This window comes from Nothobranchius furzeri, chromosome 6 (assembly GCF_043380555.1).
Source record: "Nothobranchius furzeri strain GRZ-AD chromosome 6, NfurGRZ-RIMD1, whole genome shotgun sequence".
Classification (NCBI taxonomy): Eukaryota; Metazoa; Chordata; class Actinopteri; order Cyprinodontiformes; family Nothobranchiidae; genus Nothobranchius; species Nothobranchius furzeri.
Window position 1 is genome coordinate 80,388,219 of NC_091746.1, and position 25,707 is coordinate 80,413,925.

At 40.4% G+C, this 25,707-nt stretch overlaps 1 protein-coding gene across 2 annotated transcripts in view; it reads left to right on the plus strand.

Annotated features, from left to right (window-relative positions):
• tbck (TBC1 domain containing kinase) overlaps positions 1–25,707 on the plus strand; it is a 59,819-nt gene that overhangs the window by 12,238 nt on the left and 21,874 nt on the right. For both annotated transcript variants that reach the window (XM_015943704.3, XM_054744815.2), the window contains exons 14-22: positions 92–221; positions 382–480; positions 549–611; positions 689–815; positions 967–1,017; positions 1,103–1,186; positions 4,257–4,342; positions 11,930–11,966; positions 16,409–16,570. In XM_015943704.3, coding sequence (XP_015799190.1) covers positions 92–221; positions 382–480; positions 549–611; positions 689–815; positions 967–1,017; positions 1,103–1,186; positions 4,257–4,342; positions 11,930–11,966; positions 16,409–16,570 — 839 coding nt within the window. The remainder of the gene's footprint in view (positions 1–91; positions 222–381; positions 481–548; positions 612–688; positions 816–966; positions 1,018–1,102; positions 1,187–4,256; positions 4,343–11,929; positions 11,967–16,408; positions 16,571–25,707) is intronic.

Below are 25,707 nucleotides of genomic sequence, written 5' to 3' on the forward strand. Positions count from 1 at the left end.
ACATCACCCTGTCATTTTTTTTTTTTTTTTACTTTTTTTTTTTTTTGGTGTGACTAACATCACATCCCTTTTCCCTTTCTTCCTCCTCCAGACAGTCGGGTTTGCCGCAGTCCAACAGCAGCAACGAGCTGTCGGCCACCGTCATGCTGCCACTCATCATCCGCGAGAGGGACACCGAGTACCAGCTCATCCGCATCATCCTCTTTGACAGGCTGCTCAAGGTCAGGGTTGCATACAGATTTGTGTGTATCAGGAGCTTTTTTTTTTTGTAATTCCCAGTCAGAAAAAGTTCCCACGGGTGTCAGAGCCTGGAAATTCTTTCAGAATAAATGTTATTATAATTAAAAAAAAGATAATTTTAGATGAAATGTGTTTTTTTAGGCTTACCCATACAAGAAGAACCTTGTGTGTAAAGAGGCCAGAGTGGATATTCCTCCTCTTGTGAGAGGACTGGCGTGGGCTGCTCTTCTCGGCATTGAGGTACAAAAAATAAATAAAAAATTTCATTTGTGTTTTTTTTTTGTCTCATCTGTGTTTTTTATGCTCAGGGTGACATTCAAGCCAAGTATGACAGCATAGATAAGGATACCCCCATTCCAACTGACAGACAGGTAGAGTCTGTGGCATTTTGGTTTGATGTGATCAATTATTTACTTCATGCGGACATTGTGTGTGTCTTTGTGCACAGATTGAGGTGGACATCCCTCGCTGCCACCAGTATGATGAGTTGCTGTCGTCTCCTGAAGGCCACATTAAGTTTAGGCGTGTGCTGAAAGCCTGGGTGGTCTCCCACCCTGACCTGGTCTACTGGCAGGGTCAGTCGCTCACCGTCTCTCTTCTCTTTTCTCTCCTGCATGTGTAACTGGACACTAGATGGTGGTGATGCTACGTTTAGAAAGCATCGTCTTCTTCTACATCAAGTTGATCAGTTTTACTTCAAAAGAATTTATTTCTTCTCTTTTTAAGGTTTGGATTCACTTTGTGCACCATTCCTGTATTTGAACTTTAATAATGAGGGTAAGGATTACTTTTTAGAGCTGATTACTTTTTTCAGTTTTATTCATTACTAATGTATTTTGTTTTATCTTTATGTTGCATATAGCCTTAGCGTACGCCTGCATGTCTGCATTCATCCCTAAGTACTTGTACAACTTTTTCCTGAAGGACAACTCTCATGTCATCCAAGGTGAGTTACACTTCAGTTCAATCGAGTTTACTTATGCAGCGCCAAATCACAGCAAGCGTTGTCTCAAGGCACTTCCCAAAGTAAACATTCCAGTTGAACCAGCTAATTAGTGCACTGAGTTCACTTTACTATGCCATTTAGTTCAAAGTTCCCTATGTAAGGAAATCCTGCATCGTGTCACTGACTTGTGTCAGAGACTTTACAATGCTTTCTCATAATAAGCAAGCGTGTAGCAACAGTGGAGAGGAAAACTCCCTTTTAACAGGAAGTAACCTCCAACATATCCTGGCTCAGTATGAGCAGCCTTCTGTCACAATTCACTGTAAGTTTGAGAAGACACTTATTAACTTTAAGGAATATTTTCACCATTTTAAAGTGGGTTCATGTGTAAAAAATGATTAAATACTGGGCACATGCGAGTACACACACACACACACACACGAACTAGTAGTAGCACATTCAATGTTAAAAAGCACACAAGTATAGATATTTATTGTCATGAACACTGAGCTGCATTTGTATGGAACTAGAATTGGGACAATATTACATTTAACTTGTACCAAGTTTTGTAACTTGTAACATGTTTTGTAACAATGACTTTTGTTTTGTAAAATGTAACTTTTGTTTTGTAACACGTAACTTTGGTTTTTTTAGCATGTAACTTTGGTACGTGACATGAAACTCTCATTTTGTAACTTGCAGAAAACAGCAATGTACAAGTTTCAAATCACAACTTTCAAAACACAAATCTCAGTCTACAGTTACAAAACCCAAGTCTACAAGTACTGAAAGTGGGTTCATGTGTAAAAAATGATTAAATACTGGGCACATGTGTGTACACACACACACATGTGTAAGTACACGCATGTACTTACACATGTGTGTGTGTGTACACGCATGTGTAAGTACACGCATGTACTTACACATTTTGTCCCAATTCTAGCTTGCTTCCAACAGGAATTATCTTCGAGAGGAATCCAAGACTCATTTTTTGCTGGTCAGATAAAGCCTGTCATTGGTTCTTTGAGAAGGAAGCTAGAATTGGGACAAAATGTTTTGTACTTGTAGACTTGTGTTTTGAGAGTTGTGATTTGAAACGTGTACATTGATTTTTTTCTGCAAGTTACAAAATGAAAGTTACAGTTACAAAACGTGTTACAGGTTACAAATCTTGGTACAAGTTATGTAATATTGTCCCAATCCTAGTTCCACACATTTGTTTTACTTTCTATTAATTGTACTTTAAATTTGAAGCAGCATCACGTTTCTACATTACCTCCACTGTTACTAGCCATCATTTTTAAACTTTAACAGTCACTGAAAGTTGAGCAACAACTATTAAGCGCGGCAAGAGACTTTAAATTCAAAAACAAATTATCATGGGCTGCCACCGAGCATCCGGCTGTCAGCTTAATGCTGATTAAATTTGGGCTCGATGCTGCTCCTAAGGTGTGAAAAACTAATTTCAGTCGGTCTTAATGGAGTTTACAGCTGAGCCACATCATTTAGAGCTAGAGAAAACAAATGAAACCGCAAATGCCCACAGAGAAATGTCACAATCAATTTCTGCGTGACTGATAAACAGCTGCACGGCACACCTCCCAAACTCCGTTGGGAGTGCGGCTATTATCATATGTTTCCACGATCAGCTGCCCTGGAGAGGTGGCTGATACACTCGTGTGGCCAGAGTTCCTTTTGTCGATGTTTAGTTGGAAGAAGGGAGGTTCGGTCACCGATTACAGGAGTTCGCTTTTCAAGTCTTGTTATAGATCAACAGTCAGAGGTGAACAGTTTGGCTTTTAAAAGGAAGACCTACTTAAATGGGTAAACGCAGGCATGTGTGTGTGTCAAGTACCACTGAATTGATTTTAAAGGAATTCTCTGGAAACATTCATCTCCACATGATGAACCTTTTGAGTCAGTCTAATTCAAAACGCTTACTTTAGCTAATACACATTAACAAACACAAAACTCCATCAGATTTACTGATATTGGGCTACAAACTGGTTTTGCAGCTGCTAAACTTCTTCCCCAGCACACACTCCTGATGTCACTCACCGTGTTTGGTCTTTGCTTAAAATTTAGCATTAATTGTCGAAGGAAACGCCACTTTTCTGTTGGCAGAATAGCTAATAACCACTTTAAAAGATTTATTTTTCATGAAACTTTGCAAAAGTCCTCATTAGATGGATGCCACAGCTAGGTGGCGTTAGCAAACACACAACTGGCTAGTTTTGGTCAGATTTGGCGATGAATTTCTCCATTTCTCAACCTTACCCCTATTTCACACTGGAAGCATCAGCGGCGTGGAACAGCATTGCTTTAAGTAGAATCCACTATAGTCAATGGGGTGTTTCAAACCAGCCGCTACGCTGCAGTTTTCAGGCGCATCCCGGAAGCAGCACGCCACACTGCGCTGTGCCGCCAAAAATCGGATCGGGTTCTTTTTTTGCCGCAAGCCACTTCTGGGACACGCCAGTTTCCACAGATAGGGCTAGACAGGAAATCACACACGGCGTTAGTGTAAAATCCGTGGTGATGTTCAAAATAAAAGTATTGCAGCAATGCAATTTCATATATATTTAGCTTACATGTGACCTAACAACTTATTTACCCCAGCATCATTCGAGAAGTGCAGCCGTGTGTTTTCCATGGCTTTAATCCTGGCAGGAGAGAGAAACGACATCATATATGACATCAAACGTGATTTCCTTCTATTTGGTTTAATGGTGGAACTGTAACCTTTGAAGTCTCTTGGGATCCTGTGATCTTGTGAGTCGAGCGAGGAGGATGGCGGAAGCCTTGAGGGATTTTATGATCATGCAAGTCAAACGAGAAGCACAGCGAGGAAGCCGTTACGCGGCCAAGACTCTCCCGTGTGTATGAACCACATCGAAGCTCGTGAGTAAACGTTCCGCAACGCTGATGCTTCCAGTGTGACATAGGTGTAAGACGATAATGTTGTAAAACTCTACTTCATTAGTGAATTATATGCTCTTTAATTATTGATCTTATTTGCTCTCCTTACTTTTTTCAACTCTTGATATTTCTTTCCCCTCTTTCCTTTCAGAATACTTGACCGTTTTCTCCCAAATGATTGCCTTTCACGACCCAGAGCTGAGCAACCATCTAAATGAGATCGGTTTCATCCCGGATGTAAGTTACCGAGGACAAAAGGGTTCTGACAGACGGGCAGCACTTGTCTTTTAGCAGGAGTATAACTTTAACGTGAATTCAAAGACAATAGCAATTTTTTGTCTTATTTTCTGGCTCCTTGCCAGGGGACAGAGCACAATGACCACCCATACATTTCAGCGTGTGAAGTTTCATTGTCAGCAACGCTTTTTTTGTTTGACAACCTCCATTTCTACAATTTGTGGTCACGGTCAAGTCCCCCCTGAAGTCTTATGCCAGATAATTTATACAGCAGCTAATATCTGCTAGGCAGACTTAATAACTTCTTGTTTCTTTGACTGTGTCACTTCCTCCTGCTCTTTTTCTTCTCTGCTCTGCTCAGTCGCAAGGTTAAAGCCTGCGCTGCCCGTCCGCAGTTTCAGTTGTGCGCTGATGAATGCGTGTCATCTGTGGAGTGACCTTTAAGACGTCACCCGGAGGAAAAATGGAGCCAGAGATGTCTGGACTTCATGCGTCAGAATCTCGGATGTGGTTCTGAGTTTTCAGAAATTACAAGAAGCTTTTTAAAAAACGTTGATTGTAGATGATATTGCTGTTTTTAGATGAAGTCTTTATCTTGAGCAGATCAGTTCTTTGCTCCTTCAGTGTTTTGTCTGATGGCTTAAACTCGTGCGGAATATTCTTGGCTTGGCTTTCAAATCAAACTCTTTTTTTCATTGTTAGGTCATGATAACTGGAAGTATCTTTCTTAAAGGTGTGGGAAACGTGTTTAATCAGTACATTTGCAATGGTCTCTGGTAGGAATGAATGCCTTGCAAGTCATACTCGGGACAAAAAGAAGCGCACAATTGCTTATATAAGCACGGACAAGTCTGCTGCTGCGCAAAGTGGCAGCAGACTGTGGGATTTGGAGTCTTATTTCCTGATATTTGGACATCTCGCCTCAGACTGGATAAAAGAAACACGACTCTACCACTGACTTGCAGCGTAGATGTTTCATCTCCACAAATAACACAAGCCTGCAGAAGCTTCTGCAGGGTGTCCGCGGGGTTTTAAAAAGTATTAAAAAGTGATAAATAAAAATAGTCAAATTTAAGGCCATTAAAAGTGTTAAATTTGGACTCAGAGGTATTATTTTTTCCAAGTTAGGTATTATTTTTTTCAGACTATCAGGTGTCGTATTCTGAACATCGACATAGAAATATATTCCGAATGAAATGTTTTGAACGATTATAAAAATAAAACAAGCCGATTATTTGCTCCTCCCACTTGAGCTGCCCTGTTACAAATGAAGCGCTCCGTTGCCAACTTAGCGACTTTGATGCTATTTCTAGCAGCTTTTCAGACCCCCTTCTTGACTTTTTAAATCTTAAAAGTACCTAGCGAACACCTCAGAAACATCTCTGGTAACCCTTAGCTACTTTCTGGATAACTGTCGTCGACGTTTCCTGCTGCAGGTTAGCTAAACACTCCGCCTGCGCTCCGGACCGTTCTTCAGGACATTAGGAAAGGGAATGATATAGTGATGTGTCAGTCGCTAAAGACAGCTCTCGGAGCCGTCTCCCTGTTGGAGTAACCAGAGTGAGTGACACACACACCGTACCTGCGGGCTCCTGAGCAACTAAAAACAGCTAAATGTGCGCGTGCGGCGCGTTAAACACACATGCAGCTTGCCCCGATTGCTGTGAGACCGGGTTGGGGGGTGGGGGGTGCGGCGGAGTTGCTAATGCTAACATAGTTTCTACAAGTCAGGATGTTGTCTCATGAGTCCTGGACACTAAAACAACAACAGCCTTCCCCGTCGTGAGTAAAGATCGGTGAGTCCATGAGTGACATAGATGCGTCAGGCCTTTCAATTCCTAGATTTTTACCGTCTATTTTCTATCATAAGCTAATGCAGGAGATACGTGAAGGAGACAATTTTCATGCTCAGCCTGCATGAAAATCTCAGAGTGACCGATTATAATCAGAAATAATCATTAAAAATGTTTTTTCAGTGAACCACACCTTTAATGCCGCATGTATTCCAATTAGATGCTATAATTAAAGTGGGAGTCAATGCATGGGTGGAGACGTATTTCATCCACACTTCCTGTTAGGAAAACACTTCTGAAAGAGGCATCGCCTGGCGGGCCGAGAGAATGGCACTGAGGCAGTGATAGACCGCACCCCCCTCAACTTGTGTTGTTGGAGTTTCTAAGTCTAACAACGAGTTGTTAACGAGCGCGTGTACAACGCACACACTCGCACAAGACTTACCCCTCAGGAGATAAGCAGACACAGATTCTGCAGCATTCTGGAGGATTTCCTGTTAAATGCGATCATCAGATGAAAAGGGGGAGGAGGGCATTTTTTTCAAAAAGGCGAGTGGCTCCGAATGCCAACGTTTCATAATGGCAGGTGAGTGTCTGAGCCAGATGGAGGTGCGGCTGCCTCACCTGGAGACCAGTGCAGTGCAGCCACGTAGTAATTTGCTGACAACATCACACTTTTCAGCGTAGCCATCAGCCACAGCTGGTTCTACATAAAGGTGGAGCAGAGTTTTTAACCTTAAAGGGACATTATGGAAGTTTGACAGCCAAAACATGTATAGAAATAATACATTTCTTCTTCATACATTCTCCTGCAATGCCCTGGTCCTGTAGAATGAGCCCTGGCATTTTTACTGTGATTGCCTGCTTTTCTGTAAAATCACAGAAAAAGAGAGCTGCTCGGGTCGAGCTGGCTGCTTCATGCGCGTTCACGCTCAGGCATCGCCCATAGCATTTGCTATCCGTAGCTTTAACAGCAGAGAGAGAGGTAGTGCCAACTCAGCGACTTTGTCGCTGTTCCTAACGCCTAGTGACAAACCTAGCTACATTTCTGAGGACCCTTAGCTAATTTCTGTAGAACTTTCTTCTAGATATTTCCTGCAAATTAGCAACAAAATAGCCATTTTCACTCCAAACCAATCTTTGAACGTTGTTTCAGCTGTCATCAAGGATATAAATGTTACAGATACTAAAGATGTCACTGTTGATTTAGCTCACCTTGTAAGACGTCTGACTCTTGTGCAGAAGACCTGGGTTCTATTCTGGATGTGAACGTAGTATATTTAGAGTTTCTTTTTTACATTTATGGTATATTTTTTTACAGTAAGATGCCTACATTTATATTTGAGACTCGCTGAACGGCATTGAATTCACAGATAAAAAAGAGGTGGGTTTAGGGCTGCAACAAACGATTATTTGGATAATCGATTAATCGGATGGGGTCTCGACACGATTAATCGATTAATCGGATTAAATGGGGAAATTTTTAAAAACTGCTAGGGAAACGTTATTTCTCTCCTTCCTTCACTTTATTTAACACAACATTATTAGAAAACAGTTCAATAGCAGAAAAACAACATGCCATCACCTAAATTGTCTTATAAGGTGTATAGGCAGATACCCTAAGCTACATCTATCTGTGACCTAAAATGCTTGGTCCAAGTTAAACAGCTTAAGGGCAATTCTCATCTGTTTTGTTTGATCTCATCTGTTGACATTTATTTTAAATGTAATTAAACATAGGCTGTGAATTAATCAAAATTGATCACTATTTCCAAAAATGACTGAAAAAATACCAAATAAAACAAAAGTAAATGAATGCCATCCTCCTTGTGATGATGCCCTGGGCAACTGCCATAAAGTCACATCAAGAAATGCTGCTGATCATTCCAATGATCCCAAATAGACTCACATTAGGCCACATGAAAGCAACTGAACCCAAAACTATATAAACCAGTATATAACTGCACTCTCACACAACACGCCTGCAGCAACAGTTAGGACTCCTCCCTCCCTTTTAAAAGCGTTTTTGCTTCCGAGGACATTGTGGTTGTAAAACCACATGCTAGTAGTTTGGCCCCGGTGTGATCAACCAGTTTCTGCGGGAATGTGACGGCGGAACCAGGGCCAGATTAACACTTTGTTGTACCCTGGGCAACAATATTCAAGGGCTCCATCATCACGACCCGAGGATCACCATAATGTGGTCACATACAGAATATTTTACTGTAATATGCAGTAAATATACTCAGTACTTGAATGCCTGACAACACGTAACCCGCCCAGAGTAACCTTTGACCCACCTCGTGTGGACTGACCAATGAGGAGAGGGTCTTAACTTGAGGCCCTCTCTTCATTGGTCAGTCTGCATGAGACTGACTCTCAACTGACGTTCAGTCATAGGCAGCGAAGCGTCTCTGTGCAGTGCAAAAGTCCGGGTGGACAGTTTGTTTAATGTAGGGTGACCATATTTCCATTTCCAAACAAGAGGACAGGGGATCTGTGCCTATGACGTCACACTATGGCAACGCCACACAAACCATGTTGGGACCCATTTTTTGTAAGAACTAAATTAATATCAGATTCTGCCAATAAAAGGGCTCTAAAACAATTCATATGTAAATATTTTGCATATTTAATGCAAAATCTCATTTTTCTGCTTTAGTGCTGCAACAAGGTTTTATTAATAATAAATTATTATACCTTTTGTTTTACTACAGCATCGGTAAGCTTCCTGTGCACAGATTATTAAGGATGCTTGTTTCAGCTGGGAGATTAGACGATAGGATCAATGAAAAAATAAGTTGTCACACACTCCACGGAAACTTTCAGAGAATCCACAAATAGTGACTTTCAAATGGTTTTGTTACTTTTTGCAAGTTTACAAAAGAAGCAGATGAGACAGCATGTCTGATAATTTAGTTTTTCATCTGATAATATTAGAACATGTCAGTAATGTCTGAGGGGCTTTTATAAACACCGTATAACTAACTCTACTGGAGAGGGCATGAATTACACAGAGGCTTCTGGGGAGCCCAGTTATGGGGGGGGGGGGGTGGGGGGGGGCATTTTGACTTGGCCCCCAAAATGTCTTGAAACGGCCCTGGGTGTGTGACTGAGTTTTGAAGGTGATCTGAATAGTATCAGATGTATAAATATGACATGTGTATAACTTATTGTTTTATACAGGTAAAAACGTGTAGTGGAGATAAATCTACCTACATTTTACTTTGTTTTCTTGTTTTTATTGAACTATTTTCCTGTCCTGTCTGTCTCTCATCTTCCTGCATCTCCTCATAATTCTCCAGAAAATCTGTTGCCTGGATTCTTACCTTTTCACCTCATCAGTTACTTTTGAGCAGATCAAAGGGATCTCCTGACCGAAAAGCGCAGAGCGCGTTTTCGATGCTGCGTGAGGTGACATCACCACAGCACAGGTGATGAGCTCCGCAGTAGCGCGCTTCAGGCACAAATAAGACAGAAAATAGAGAACATGTGCAGACAAGAATGATCGTGTGCTAATTATAGTTTTTTGGTTGCGCCACTTTGAGAATGGACCGTGCGCTGGAAGCAGCTGCCTGGATCGCTGTGCAACAATGCGGAACCGGTTCGCAGCAGCGCAAGTCTGCAGGCTCTCTCTCGCGCTGATCTGCCGGTACCGGCTCTCCCTTGCACTGATCTGACTTGCTCTGGTCTGCACGCAACGGCGGGCGGGAAGGGCGCTTTTGGAAGAGTTGTGCGACACAACGAATCGATGACGCAATTCGTTGCCAACGCCTCCGGGCCACACACACACACACACACACACACACACACACACACACACACACACACACACACACACACACACACACACACACACACACACACACACACACACACACACGACTGTCTCAGCTGTTATTTTCGTTAAGGGGTGTGCACGTACAGCATGCGCACCTCGTGCACGAGCCTACTATTGAAGCTGCCGTTACGCTTTTGGCCTGAGGGGGCAGTCGTGAGCATAAAAATTCAAAAGTCTGTAAAGTCCCTTAAGATGGAGATATAATTATGGTTTTGGGCTGAAATATTAAATTTAAAGTAAGTTGCACTAAACTGCCGCACCAATGATTACACATGTGCACAGCACCATTAGACACTCGTCTATACATGTTATCAGCCAAAAAAAGTTAGTCTAGGCGTTACTTGCTCTTCAATCTCTTCTTTTGTCAACATAACTGAATCTTCATTGCACTGAATGAATAAAAGCATAAGCCTAAAAATTATTTTAAATTACATAAAATATATGAGATATTCTACTGAAGGTAGTGCAGGCACAAATAATGTATAAGTGATTAAAAAAAAACAATTCAACTGTCCGTAGTCTGTTTTCTAGTAAACGCAACCGGCAGTGACTACAATTACATGCAGCCGGTGGCTTTAATTCAGGCCACGTTCAATTTGGCCTCATCTGCTCTCCAGAGTGTGGTTTGCGTTAATGCAGTCTGGCTGCACTCACGGCTCTACTGCTGACTGAGGATGATGCTGGGAGTTAAGCGACTTTCTAGCTCATCTGTGTTGGGAACACGAGGTCTGACGTACAGTCACAGGCCCCCTCGCAGTTAGCCGTCTAATGATGGTGAGATAAGCCGCAGTTTCCCTCTTTCAGACCTCTTGGCTGCTGGAGGGAAACACAGCGATAGCAGCCAGTTTGTTAATGGTGGAAATACTGTGTCCTTTAGTTTTCAAATGCACAAGAAAGGAAGGAAAAAGGAGGTATAAATTGACTGATGTGATCTTTGATTAAGAACCGAAGCAAATCGCTCAGTTTCAGTTTGTTTTCCATCATCTAAGATCTGCAGTCATGTGAAATGCTTCTATCATGAACAGAAATCTCCCCAGTTAAAACCAATTAACAGATGAATGATGTAATTTACACTCCAAATCCTGAATTCACAAGGGATTCAGTTTCTTTTGAGGGTGCAAATTAGGGTTTTGCACATCAGTTTTATTCACAAAGCCCTCACATAAGTGTTTGAAACAGAGCCAACAACCAAGCAGCGTCTCTGTGGAGGCGGAGTTTCTCACATTTAAAAGAGGTATTATGGATTCATTTAAAAGAAAAGTCACCCACATTTTATGTAAATTACTGTGGAGGACAGAGATGGAGACTCAAGTCTATGAATTGGACACAAAACAGACGTGTTTTGACTTTTGTCTTCAACAACATGAGACTCAAACCTTGAAAAGCATAGAATATACATGAAAAAATGACTTGTATTGCAAGATCGAAAGCTTCTGATTCTCAAAGCCCTGTGGTGTTTGTAACACGATTTTAGTGTGAATTATTCACCAACTCCTGAGAACTGGACTAGCACAGGAAGGAGCAGACAGAGGAGAGTCATCTGCCATATCATTGTTCGCACAAAAAGAGAGCAGGCGTGTCAGAAAACATCTAGTATCACCAGAATTTAAAATATAAAACCTTATGGCAGAGATGTCCAAACTTTTCAAGATGAGGGCCAAAATCATGAAGTTAAAATTCCTCTCGGGCCACAAAAAATATCTAGTGTGTATGTATATAAGTAAAATTTGAACATAAAATATCAAAATGTATGAATTGATATCAACAGCCTCCTGGGGAGACTTAATTCCACAATTCTACAAACGCCTGTGAGGGCCACGCAAAATCACTCAGAGGGCCGCAAATGGTCCTCGGGCCTCGCTTTGGACACCCCTGCCTTATGGCTTTTGTAAATTCTAACGAATGTCACTTGAACTAACTGTGTTTCTTGTCTGATTTCTTTTTTCCTCACAGCTTTATGCTATTCCCTGGTTCCTTACTATGTTTACACGTAAGTATGGTTTTGTTGTCTTTATTTTGAACGCGTACAACACTTAGACCATGTAGACAGATTTTATTTTAAAGTTCTCATAAATACTGTGGTCATTTTTAATTCTCTCTTAAACACCGTTCGATTTTTGTCGATACATTTTTTTCACTCATCTTAGTAAATGATAAATGAATACTAACGATAAATGAGAAAAAATTGTTCACTCTAAAAATATCTGAAGCTACTTTTTTCTATTAACAACAACTCAATATTACAGTGAACTATATTTATCTACTCACTACTGTGTCCGACTCGCCTTCACTTGTCATCTAGAATCTTCTGGAGCTGATCCGTAGCTGCTCAGAGACAACTTTGTTTTGATACATGGACTGCAGTAACCACATTTGACCACAGGGTGTCATTCTTACTTCTTATTTTCTTTTTCCTACAAATCCTTCCCCAGGATCCTTTAATCCAGGGGGTGCCCAGTCCTGGTCCTGGAGGGCCGGCATCCAGCAGGTTTTGTGGTTGCCTGTTAATTAGCTGCTGATTGAAATCAGGTGTGTTGAAACAGAATTCAAACTGAAACATGCAGGATACCGGCCCTCCGGGACAAGGATTGGGCACCCCTGCTTTAATCTTTACATCTACCCTTTTCTTGGACCACTATAAACAACTATGTTTTTTCTAATCATTAAAAATAACATGGCATAGTGAATTTTCTTTCTTTTGTTCATTAATGAAAAAACATGCAGAACTGATAAGTAGAAGGTCCTAATTTAGTCAGCAGGATGATGGAGAGTCGATCTGATGCAGCTCCACTCCAGTCTTCTCATCTTTTCATTGCAAACTAGACTTTACTTTTTACTGACTAATTACTCGGCTAACATGTTATATTTACTCATGTCTTCCAGCAGGAATACAGGAACAATTTCTCCCAGAATATGTCGTCGTATTTGATGAAAGCTAAAGGGTTTACTATGGTATTTATGCCCCACATGTCCGTAATGGGGAGACATTTTGTTTTGAACCAACATGTTTGAAATCTCAACATAAACAAGTAGTTTGAAATCTGAGCTGGTAGATGCAACTTTGTAGAAATAATAATGTTGTAGGACTTGGTGATATGGCCTAAAATCAATACCACGATATATTGAGGATTTCACCTCGATAACAATAAATGGACAATAACTACAGGGATGTGCAGAACAAAAGTAGTCCTCTAGATGGGGCTGTCACATGTATCACGTTGAGTCACATTTTTACGTGATGCAAGGTGGTACAGCTTCTTAAAGGGACATGAATGTTGCCAGCCTACACACATTTTTTCATTTTTTTTATTATCAGATGTATTGACTTGGGAAAAATTATCTCAATAAGAGTCAGAAATTGTGATAACGATAAATTTTCTATATATTGCCCAGCTCTACAATGTTGCAACGACATAATCTCTGAACTAAAGAGTTTCATAGCACAGTTTTGTTTATTCCAGGTTACACTGGAAAAAATAACCATGCATTTAACAGTGATGAGCTGTAAAACCATGACAGGAACAACCCGTCAACCATAAAAATATTTAAAACTGTTGATTTTATGTGAAGTTGCTGTAAATAAATTAATTGGTGAAAATAGTAATTAGAACATTTTTGGGGGTTGGATTCACATCCAACGATGTGAATCTTGGAGCAACTCACGATTTGATTCGATTCCGATTTTTGGGGTGCCGATTCGATTCAGAATCGATTCTCTATTCTCAATTTAAATCGGTTCACAATCAGTATTAACAAAGAGTGTCAGCTCCAGGATGAACTACTTTGTTGTACAAGTTAGTTAAAGCTATGGGACATTTTAATTTGACTTTAAACTGGTTGTGCTCCAAAAATGCAAATTAACAATGTAAAATAAAGTGATTCTAAAACTGTAAACAGAAGCAATCTTTTGACCAAAAGGCAACATTTATTTTTGCTTACCTTGTAAAATATAACAAATCTGTAGTTACCCAACAGTGGCTTTGAAAGTAATACGGTCAAATACTTTTCAAGTATGTGTAGAAAGTTACATGAGTAATCCTGAGTACTCATTTATCAACTTAGAAAATAAATATGAGAATATCTCAAATTTCTGAGTATGGAAAAAATTACATTCAAGTGCCCTCTCATCAGCAGATTCAAACATAAATCATCTCAATTTATGGGAGCACAAAAGTAAACGGAGTACCGACTCTCCTAACAAAGATCAAAAAAGTGCATCTCAAACCTGTAACGTGCCAAATATTTCACTACAGTAGGGGGCCTAGGTCTCCTCTCTTCCCGGTCGGCTCACGGGTCCCCGGAAGAATGAAAACTTGAATGCAAGTCAACGGGGCTAAAAACTATTTTCTAATCCGCTTTGCCTTACGTCCTGGATCACACATATGTTTTACTTTGATTCAAATGTAATCCAATGATGAGTGTTTCAATCACGTCAGTCACGTACTTTGAAATTTATCAGCTTGTAAATGTTCGATGCTAGCATGACTACAAATCCGACATTGGCACGTTGCATATATGACGTCACCACAGAATCTCTGCCATTTTCCCTGTTTTTCTCCGTGTCTGCTTCGATGATGTCACTTTCATAAAGCGCATTTGTAGTCCTGGACTTATTACACAAAATTTAAAATAACGTCTCCCCCCCCCCTTTCGAAAATAAGCACGCTCTTGGTATTAAAATGCATCTTCACGGACATCATATGTGAAATCCATGGCACATAACAAGCAGAATTAGAAAATAGCATCTTTAGCCACGTTGACTTGCATTCATTTTTTTGTTCTTCTGGGGACCCGTGGTCCGGAAGTAGATGGGCGTGACTTAGGCTCCCTATGGAGCGCTGTCTGTCACCTATGATAGACTGTCACTATGGTAAAGCCATGGAATCTTGCGTTACCATAGTTACAGCTCAGGTGCATCGTTTGAATTCTTTATTATTAAGGCTAGAACCTTTCAGACTTCAGTTTAAGTTCCATCTCGAGTGAGTAGGACCTTTTCTCTGCGGTCTCTGTGTTTGCTGACTTTAGTCTTCCAGAGAGCAGCTCTAGCGGGTAATAAAACTACCCACAAACAACCCAGCCCAACATCTGACATGTTTAGACTTTCAGATCTATCTGAAGTGTTTCCTGTGCTTTACTGGGAGACTTTAACATGCCTCAAGGTAAACTGGTTTTATCATTTATATAAAATACACCTGCTGGAAAAAACAAAATAAACAACAACCCCTTAGGCAGGTCAGATTACAGATAAACGGTCAAGATAAAACTCATTTGAATCTGAAATATGAGTGATAAACGTACATTTCTGCATGAATCTTAACAGTTTCTGTTTTCTAAAGTTGATTTTCTCTTAAGGTTTTTATAAACCTGCAGTTCGTTTTTATATGAGGTGATCTCCTAAAACTGTTTGTATAATAACAACAATAAAAATATGAACACAAATGAAAGAGGGAAACTCATTAAGTGAGAGGGTTTCTTTAAAAAAGTATTAGTCTGGCGACTCACACAGTTCTGCTTTCCATTAATCGAGCCACATCGGTGTCAGCGCACTCGATGCAATTATCTTATCTGAACCCCACACTTTGCACCTAATCACACAAACACACTCTCACACACACCATTCCAGATTTGGAGGGGGTGAGGTGGGGGGTGCTGTTTGTCAGCCTTTTACCTCCCGCTAAAGCATCTTGTGAGTAAGTAAGTATTCAGGTGTGCTCTTCTGACTGCTAATGCCCCCGATCCATGGCGATACAAGGCTGGAGGTCTACCTTCCATTCACACTTATCATATAAGATGAGTGTCACTCACACTCATGGGCCTAGTTAGCTGCCTGCTAATGTGTTGGAGAGCCTCTGAGGGATTGTGTCAGCCCTCCGCACCACATTCTACTTTCACACACATCTTGTGTTGCATTCAAACCCAAACAAACCCTGGGCTGTTTAAACGGAAGCACAGCTCTGGATTTTGTGTTTGCATGTCAGCAGAGAGGGGGGCATGTGAGGCGGCTGATGGTGATGTGATTGAAATAATAACTGTAGAGGGACGTAATATCAGGATACAGTCTTATATAGTCTGAAATAATCTTCTGAAGGTTCTTTTTTTTTCTAAACCTTGCTGATGTTCCTCCTGTCATGTTTTTCTACCACACATCCCACCTAAAAAACGTTTTCCCAGCTGCCTCCCACGTTAAATTAGCTTCCAGACAATCTCTCCAACATACCGCCTGTTTTTGTTGGATTCCAATTTTATTCCAGGTCTGTTAAGTAAACGTGCTAAGTAAATGTAAATGATCACCTTTGTATATTAAGTTATTCTCCATTTCTCATTGTGTGCTTTCCATAGACAGACCTGCAGCATCCTGTTGTGTAAATCTGGTTATTTGGACACATTTTATTTATTTTTTCCAATTGTGTCTATTTTCTTCCTGCCATGCAGATGTTTTCCCACTGCATAAAATCTTCCACCTCTGGGACACGTTGCTGCTGGGTAATTCCTCGTTCCCTTTTTGTATTGGCGTTGCCATATTGCAGCAGCTCAGAGACCGTCTCCTGGCTAACGGCTTCAATGAATGCATCCTGCTCTTCTCTGACCTGCCAGGTGAGGACAGCAGCCAATATCTGCTGCCTTTTCTCTTCCTCCAGCTTTTGCTAGTTTGTTCTGTTAGCTGCTTGCTTCACTGGTTCATACATCTCCACTTGGCATAACGCCCTACCACTCAGTGGTATGTAAAGAATCCTTACTATTAAATATAATTGAACGCTTTTAATCCAGTAAGAATTTATTAACTGATTAGGTCAAAGCAACCAAAGCAAATTATACTTGTATAGTATAAATACGTAAAAAAGACCTCAAATGAGGCACACAATTATTGCTACTATTTTACTGTCCCGAGACTTATCAGGACGAGTTGGCTCCACGTTATCTGGCGGATCTGATCCATCCTTATGTTCCCGCAAGAAACCTTCGGGCAGCTCAACAAGGACTGCTGGTCGTTCCTAAACACAGACTACAATCTCGAGGGGGTCGTGCTTTCTCGGTGCTGAGGCCGAGCTCTGGAATGAGCTACCTACATGTGTTAAACAGGCCACCACGCTCGCCAAGTTTAAGAGCCAGCTGAAAACACACTTTTTTCTTTAGCTTTTATTCAAGAAGAGCCGCGTTAATCGGATGGCTTTGCACTTTTTTGCTGCCCCACCTAGATTTTATCTGCATGTTTTTGTTGGTTTTTAAATGGTTTTAAATGTTTTAATTTTTATTTTTTTTATGTTTACTTCTGCTGTGCAGCGCTGCGTTTGGTCCTTGGGCCATGTGAAGGCACTATATAAATACAGGGAGTGCAGAATTATTAGGCCAATAAGTATCTTGTCTACATCATCCTCTTCATGCATGTTGTCTTACTCCAAGCTGTATAGGCTCGAAAGCCTACTGCCAATTAAGCATATTAGGTGATGTGCATCTCTGTAATAAGAAGGGGTGTGGTCTAATGACATCAACACCCTATATCAGGTGTGCATAATTATTAGGCAACTTCCTTTCCTTTGGCAAAATGGGTCAATAGAAGATGGGCTGCGCGGTGGCGCAGTGGTTAGAGCTAGAGGGTCAGAGGGAGGAAGGAGTCCTAGTTTACCTTATAAGGATAAAATATGTTGGCTGAGCGCTTCAGTCAGTTCCTATGGTCAGATTTGTTTTTGAATTGCCTCCTGTATATCTTTGTCAGTTTCTTTTTCCAACTTGTGTAAACCTGGTGTAGTGTTTGGCTCTCGTCCTAAACTATAACAAGATGGGATTGTGGGCTAAAGAAAGCCCAGGACTGGAAGAGCTCCTGTCTGGTCCCGACACAGGAGTGTTTAAACAACTTGTTATAGACAAAGCTGTTAAAGCATTGCCCAGTTTAGCTCGTTATTTATCACCTCTGGACTATAATGGTCTACCTACTTTGGACATGCAGCCCTGTTTCAGTCAAACGACTGTGACTGTGGAGATGTTCATGTCAACAGATGTCCACTCCAATGTTCCTGGCCGTAGGGTTTAAGGAATAAGAAATAATGACAGGATAAATAAATGCAGATTCCAATTCAGTTCAGTATTGACACCAACGTCTTTAGTTCATAAAAATGCTTATTGGTAGTATTGGGAATATTTTAGATATATTAGATGTATTCCCACACAGGAAGATTCAACTGCTTCCTAGGTGGAAATGGAGCAGTCCTGATGGTTGTTGCCACTGGTTGTGCTTCTGCTGCATGCGCATGTTAAGTTTTACTTGAGTTTTTGTATGTGTGGGTTGTGCTGTTGTTTTTTAAAGGTGCTGTTGTCACAATCAGTTCATAGTCAAATCGGTTAATCCCTGCAACCCTAATTTGTAGGGATGTTCGATGTCAGCTTTTTATTTTACAGATATCCGATATGCTGATGAGGGCTGGTCGATATGACCTAAAATCAGTATCACAGTGTTTTAAGGATTTCACCTCGATCACGATAAATAGACGATAACTGAATGCGCAGGAAAAAAATGGTCCTCTAGATCGGGCTGTCACATGTATTACATTGAGTCACGTTGTAATGTGACTTGAGGTGGTAGAACTCCTTAAAGGGACTTGGAACGTCTCCAACCTACACATATATTTTCATTTTTTAAATTATCAAATGTATTGACATGGGAAAAACGAAGTTGCTTAGTCAGAAATTTTGATAACGAGAAATATTTCATTTGTTGCCGAACCCTAACGTATACTGATATAAACCAATATTAACATGTAAAGGGGCCCTCCTCATGAAAAAGAACATTTTAATCGTTTCACATGGCTGACATCAAATATCTCCTATCCAGGGTCCGAAATTAACACTCGCCACTCGCCAAATGCGAGCAAATTGCTCCATTTGGCGAGTACATTTTTGAGCTCTACCTGCCACCTGGCGAGTAAATATTTGCACCAAATGAGTTATGTTTATCAGTCATCTTCCATGGATTTCTGATACTTCTCCCGCCTGCATGCAACGTACACAAACGTACGCGAAACGTGAACGCCGCATCCAACGTCATTTCCGCCTATCCCATTCAATCAGTTTATCAAGTTAGCAGTTAGCTTCGTGTTAAAACTAGCGGTGAAATGTGGCGGTTTTTAACTGGAGCCAGCCAGCCTTCCAAAAGAAAACTCGTCGAACTGGAAGAAAAACCACCAGGACCAGTGGCAACCAGAAGACTTTGTGAAAAGTGGCGAACTGGAGATGGCGGAGTCGTGAGACAGGCTACATTATGATGGCCACGTAGCGTTGCTGCCTTTCACAGACAACTGTCCCTCAGCATTCTTCAAATATCCAAAAAATGCCCATACTTCCGGCTTTGTCTTCTTTGAGGGATAATAAATGTCCCGAGTGCTGCCGTCTCATCCTGCCATTATTTCAGCTTTAGCTTAAAGAGCAAGTCAACCCCTACCAGAGTCTAACTCCACTCCCACTTCATGTTTGAAAAATGCAACACATGCTGTTGACTGGCAGACCGAGAGGGCGGAGCCGCTAACAAATACACACACACTCAGGCTCACGACAGCATTGTGACATCATAATGTACCAGTTTACATCATAGCATACTTCTTAGCCAATAGCGGTGGCAGATTTAAATTAAAATACAGTGCAGAGTTTTTACCTGACATCGGCACAACACTGCCAGTTTTAGGCAGAATATTTAAATTTTAACTAAGATGCACTGAAGTGCCAAATTATTGACGACACGTGTCTGCAGTACGATTAGACACTCGTTTATTTAGTTTATCAGCAAAACAAGTTTATTTGGGGGTGACTTGCTCTTTAAAGAAAGTTTTGGTCGTAAACAACAAAGTGCGCATGTGCCGCCGGCAACTTCGGATGATACGGTGGCTGGTAAGGGTCACCGCGCCTACACCGCAGTCACGGTAATCCACCGAGATAATATTTTTTTTTAAACAAGACGGTTATTATTATTGTCAACTTTTTTACCGGGGTTTACTGCTACACCGGTTACCGTGACAACCCTAGCCCTGACACACTTTCAGATATTCTCATGGTGCAGCTGTGTTCTCCAGAGATCAAGGACTAGGACCAAATGAGGCTGTAATGCTTTGGCACAAAGACGGTGTCAGAGGCAGGAGGCCAGACTTCATGGACAGAGAAAACAAGGAGTCTGACTAGATTTCAATGAAAGAGTTCATAAAAACATCTCTAAAAATAAATAAATAGTAAAAATGACAAAAGAGTTGCTTTTCTTATTAATTGATGTTTTAATTATTTTGGCACTCTGTTTGGAATCAACATAATATAGAGTAACATGCTTTAGGTAGATCTAAATCATTTAGAATTATGGCCGGTAAAAAATATGCTTGGCCGGTAGATTTTTATCTATCAGCCAACTTGGCTGGTAAGTAAAAAAATTAATTTTGGACCCTGCTCCTATCATTCAGACTTAAACTGTAAATATTATTGGTGCCAATAATGACAATTGCTTCAATTGAAGTTAAGACTGGTTCTGTTAAGCAAACACAACTATCTAAAAAGCTGGTCTGTCGTATTGGAGCATTTTGAGTGAGAGTAGATGTAGCTGAGGAGTTTGTTGTATTATATGTGCACGATATGTGAAAGTTGTCATTAAAAGAGTGAAAACTGATAACGATCATTTTGATGCCTATTTTGGTCGATGATATTGAACATCCCTACTTATTAGTCAACAAAAAACAACATTTTACTTTTTCTGTTCCATATAAAGTTGTTGATTCATATTTATTTATTTATTTCAGTGCTATATATTCAAGTGTCGTTGATCAAACACAGTCCAGTTATCCTCATTCTGAGTGGATACCATTTCCAAATTTAGTAACACAACTTTAAAAAAATTCTTTAACACCTTTGGTGAACCATAACTGGGACGGACACACACACACGCGCGCACACACACACACACACACACGGTTGATATCTTTTGATTTGGGATCTACACCTGATTCTTTCTGCAGTCAGTCAGAGAAAATGTCTTCACGCAGCTGAAGCTCATAGTAATTCGTTTCGGAGGAGGCCCCACATGTATCACATTTGTAAACCCGGAACCGACGTGTTCGAAGCCAGAGAAAAAACAAAACACCATCTATTGTTTGAGCATTACAGAAGAAAACAAATACATTCTGTCAAGGTCCTTGTAAGGTGACCGTATCCAAACTTACCAAATGTGGGACAACATGACATTCCAAAGTAAAGTACAGGAATAAGTGAAAGTTTTTATTCTGCCTTTCAATATCACTGTTAAATATACATGGAGTTATTATTGTTATCATTATGTATGTAATGTCTATTTGAATTCTACTTAAACAGCTAAAGCTTTCATATTATTTTACAGTTCCAAGATAACTCAGGCTCTTTGGACCTTCTACAGTGGCTCTAAGCAACTTTAGTTATACTCATTTCAAAACAGTAAAATCCTTTTTTTTAAATGTAAGTCAAATTCAATAAAAATGTGCAGGTATAACTAGTTTTTCATTTAATAATTCAACTGATTCTTTGTTGCATGGGTCAATCTTTCCATTGCTTTAGCAATCCCTAGCTGCCGCCTGGCGCTGCCCATGGTGTGTGGACAATCAGGATAATTGTTTTTCTTGATGTCCTGAGCACTCTGCAAGGAGACTGTCCCCTTGTCCTCAAATACCCGAGACCTTTTACAGTATATCAGCTTGTCCTTGATGATAAACTTAGAGAGGTGACTTTCTTGCTTCCTTTTTTTGACATCAGGCCAGCCTCCACTAGTCTTCTTCAATCCAACAGCTGGATCAACTTCAGGAGACAAGCCTGGTGACTTTATAAGTAATTATAATTCATCTGATCATGCAAACTGCCGTCATAAAAATCCTGTCATAAACTTTGTTACAGTTAATCTTTCTCATTCTCATTACAGTTGGCCACTGTTTTACAAAAGTGCCATTTTCGCAAAGCACAGTGGGTCAGTTAAAAAAGGGAACCATGTGCTACTCAGTCACATGACCAGTCAGAGATCTGTAGTGTTTAGTAAACAGCTTAGAGGCTTAGCACAAAATAACCTGAAAGAAGACACTAACAAAGTAAAATACACAGTACTTTGAACAAAAAAATATTGATTTGTGTTAGTTTAATTATTAGACTTTATGTTTAAACGGAGCCTTATTAATCAATCAACTGTAGATTGTGTAAACGTGTATTTTGAAAAGCCCACAAATGTCATTAACATTTGTACAGAATTCATATGTTGGCAAAAGAAAACATGATCTTAATGAGAATGTTTGGTGGAAAATATGTAATCTTTAATTAGACTGATTCTTTTCAAATTATTTACAATGCAACGGTTATCCTTCAAGATTAATCTTGAGGACCAAGTTGAATGAGAAACCACTTTTTATTTGTTGTTTTTGTTTACTGTGAGTTTCACATGTGGGCTGAACATGAAAAACGTCTTCTACCGCTGTACCCTGCGTTAGCCGCCGATAGAAAAAAGATGGAGAAACGCTCGGCTTAGAAAAGCCTGACAGATGTATGTCACACTGAAAATTAACATTCATGGACTCACCCATCTTACCTCATGACAGGGAAAGCTGTTGTTGATTTAGCATCCAGGAGAGAGCAGAGCACGTCTCAACACATAGAAGCTAACTGTTAGCATTAGCAACTCCACAACATGGCAGAACTCTATCAGGCTTGTGTTATTTGTGGAGATAAAATGTCAACGTTGCAAAGCAAACAGTCAGTTGTAGAGTTGAGATGCTGTTAGCTAATCAGAGGCGAGATGTCCAAATATCAGGAAGTAAAGACTCCTGCCGTGTTCTGCTCAGTTCTCCTCTGGCTCGTTTCTACTTCCTGAAACAGGAGTGCTAGAGCTTTTGGCCCACAGTAATGGACTCATAAAGCATTTATTTATACTAGAGGCCACTGCAAATGTGTTGAAAAACGAGTGAACTTTGTCTTTAAACTAAGTCCTATTAACGTAGTCATTTAACATCACTTCCCTTTATGTATTTAGAGTCAAGCAGTTCTGAGTAAAACTTCCTGGATTCTCTGTAAAGCCTTCGTGCTTTTCAAAGCGCTGTATAAATCTAATCCATTTTTATTGCTGCTACACACGTAAATGTGTAAGTACAGTGTTTTAATTAAGTTATTTAAACACATATTTGCTTACAGATAGTAATATACCAAGAAGTAGATTAATATGACTCAATGTTTTTCCTAGGATTGCCAATCAGTACACATATGAAACTTTAGAAAAAAGTCCCCACACCCACCTGCACTCCTCTCATCTGCAGCTGTCAGATTTATGTATAAAAGTGACTCGTAATGGATTCACACACACACACACACACACACACACACACACACACACACACACACACACACACACACACACACACAAAGACACCATCTTGCTGCTAGGTGCAATAGAGGCAGTAAATGGAGTCACTGACAGTAATTCTCAGTGACAAGTTCATTACACGTAACGCTCCATCCTGTAGTTAAGTATTCCAAAGAGGAGGAGACTTCCAATATGAAAGGAAGTGATTAACGAGTTTGATGGTTTGAATTTTCTCTGGCAGTTGGATTTATTTGAACTGTCCCTATAATTTTAGATACAAAATTCTCCAGATAAACAACAGAAACAAAACTCTAGGGTTTAAAAGGAGAACGTAATTTTGCAGCTTTTCACCTTGGAGCCAGCTGATCACTACCCTCCGTTTGTTGGAAAGTGATTCCTACTTTGTGACTTCCATTAATTGTTGCTCTGTCTAATCTATACAGTTCTCCCATGTTTGTCGGCTGCATCGATTCGTGTTGGATGACCGCGGCTGTCTGGCCGACGGGAACCGTGTGTTTATTGATAACGTGCCTGCAGTCGCCTTCATGGTACATTAGTAACAACGTCAATGAGACACAATGGGGACTGATGGAGTCCAGTTGTAAAATTTTAGCTTGAAGAAAAGAAAAAGAAAATGGTATAAGTTACTGAAACTGCTTGTGATGGCATTGCATTCATAACTTAAGGTTCCTGGCAGGGTTGTATGAATGAGGTAAAGTTGAATCAAACTTAAATTCTCATCTTGTAACAAAATCTCTGCCAAATACCGTAGATTAGTAAATCTAACACCTCTTTAGAATCTTTTCGGAGATATGGATTTATATTTATTCTGTGTGAACAAGACATGTTTGTCAAGTCTGACTGGAGTATGGGAGAGTCAAGCTTGTAAGCTGTAGCTGTCTATTGTTATTTAAAGAGCAGAAACTACTCTGATTCCCCCTCCTCTCCACCTCCTCATGAATTGTTAGCCTCTTATGAGAGAGGGTCGTATTGATTAGATCAGTGGTTCCCAACCTTTTTCCCAAGGGACCCCGTTTTTTTACCAGTAAAATTTCTGACGACCCCCTCCCATTCTCTCTTCCAGTACAAACGTTATTAAGAAATGATAAAATTGTTCAAGTATATTTTAATATGCTTTGATTCAATAGATAACAGTAATAGTAGCCTCCAGTACAGAACAAAGTCATTAACAAAACCAAACAGAGCATAATGTGCTTGACAGCTTGTTTTACTTTTCTGAACACATTGTTTCTTGTAAACACTGATAAATCAATCATTCCTTTCAATAAACGCTTGACACATAAAAAATACACTGAGCAAAATGTACTTAAATGTGTATATTACTGTTTGTACTAGATTATTTACTGTAAAGGCTGTGATAAATCAACCAGTCCTATCATTAATGAACTTTTGACACTTGAAAATAAAACAGTGAGCTGAGCAAAATGTTCTTAAAAGTGTGTTACTTTTTCTGTACTAATTATTTCCTGTCTTAATATCAGTAAACTTTTCACTCATGAAAAAAATGTGAGCAAAATGTAGGCTATAAACAAGTAATAAATGAAGTTCTAACCCCTTAAAGTGGAGAGGTCCTGGTGACCCACTGAGAGGCTTTGGCGCCCCCTTGTGGGGTCGGGACCCCCAGGTTAGGAACCACCTGATTAGATGCAGGAAGGTGTGACCTAAGCCCTTTTTACAAGACGCACCGTGTCGGCAAATCAGCGTAATCTTACCGCAATGGTGTGTCCTATAAACGCGCCATGCTGGCATGACGTTGCGCGAAATTTGCGGCATTCGTTCCGCCTCGCTTGGTATCGATATTGCGGTTATTGCTTTGGCGCAACAGAGGGCGGTGTCATTATGACGTGAGGAGTTAAAGCCAAGCTCCGGCTCAAATGTATTGAAATCAAAAGTAAACACGGGTCGTAAGTTTTGCTTTTTGAACAAAATCAGCTGAAACGGCAGGAGTGCCACAGCGCTCCATGAGCGTCTCTCTGTTAGAGCTGGAGCTCAGATCATCAGAGGCTGAACAGGGACTTATGGGGACAGACACCTTTAGAGGCGACTTGTTAAAATAAACTTTACGATCTTCAATCGCAATAAAAACAAGTTATGGGCGCTCTGCTTCACTGTGTATGGAGCTGTCCAAAATTACAACAATACTGGGTATCAATCACACAAACTTTATCTAAGATTGTTGGAGCAAGTATACCTGTTGAAGCAAAATTGTGTGTGTTGGGTATATATCCAAAGAATTGTGACTTTAGCATCAGACAGCTAAAGTTAATTGATTTTGGACTCCTGCAAGCGAGGCGCCTAATATCTTTGTATTGGAAGAAAATGGATGTACCCTCAAGCCATATGTGGGTCAAGGAGATGGCATCATGTATTGTATTGG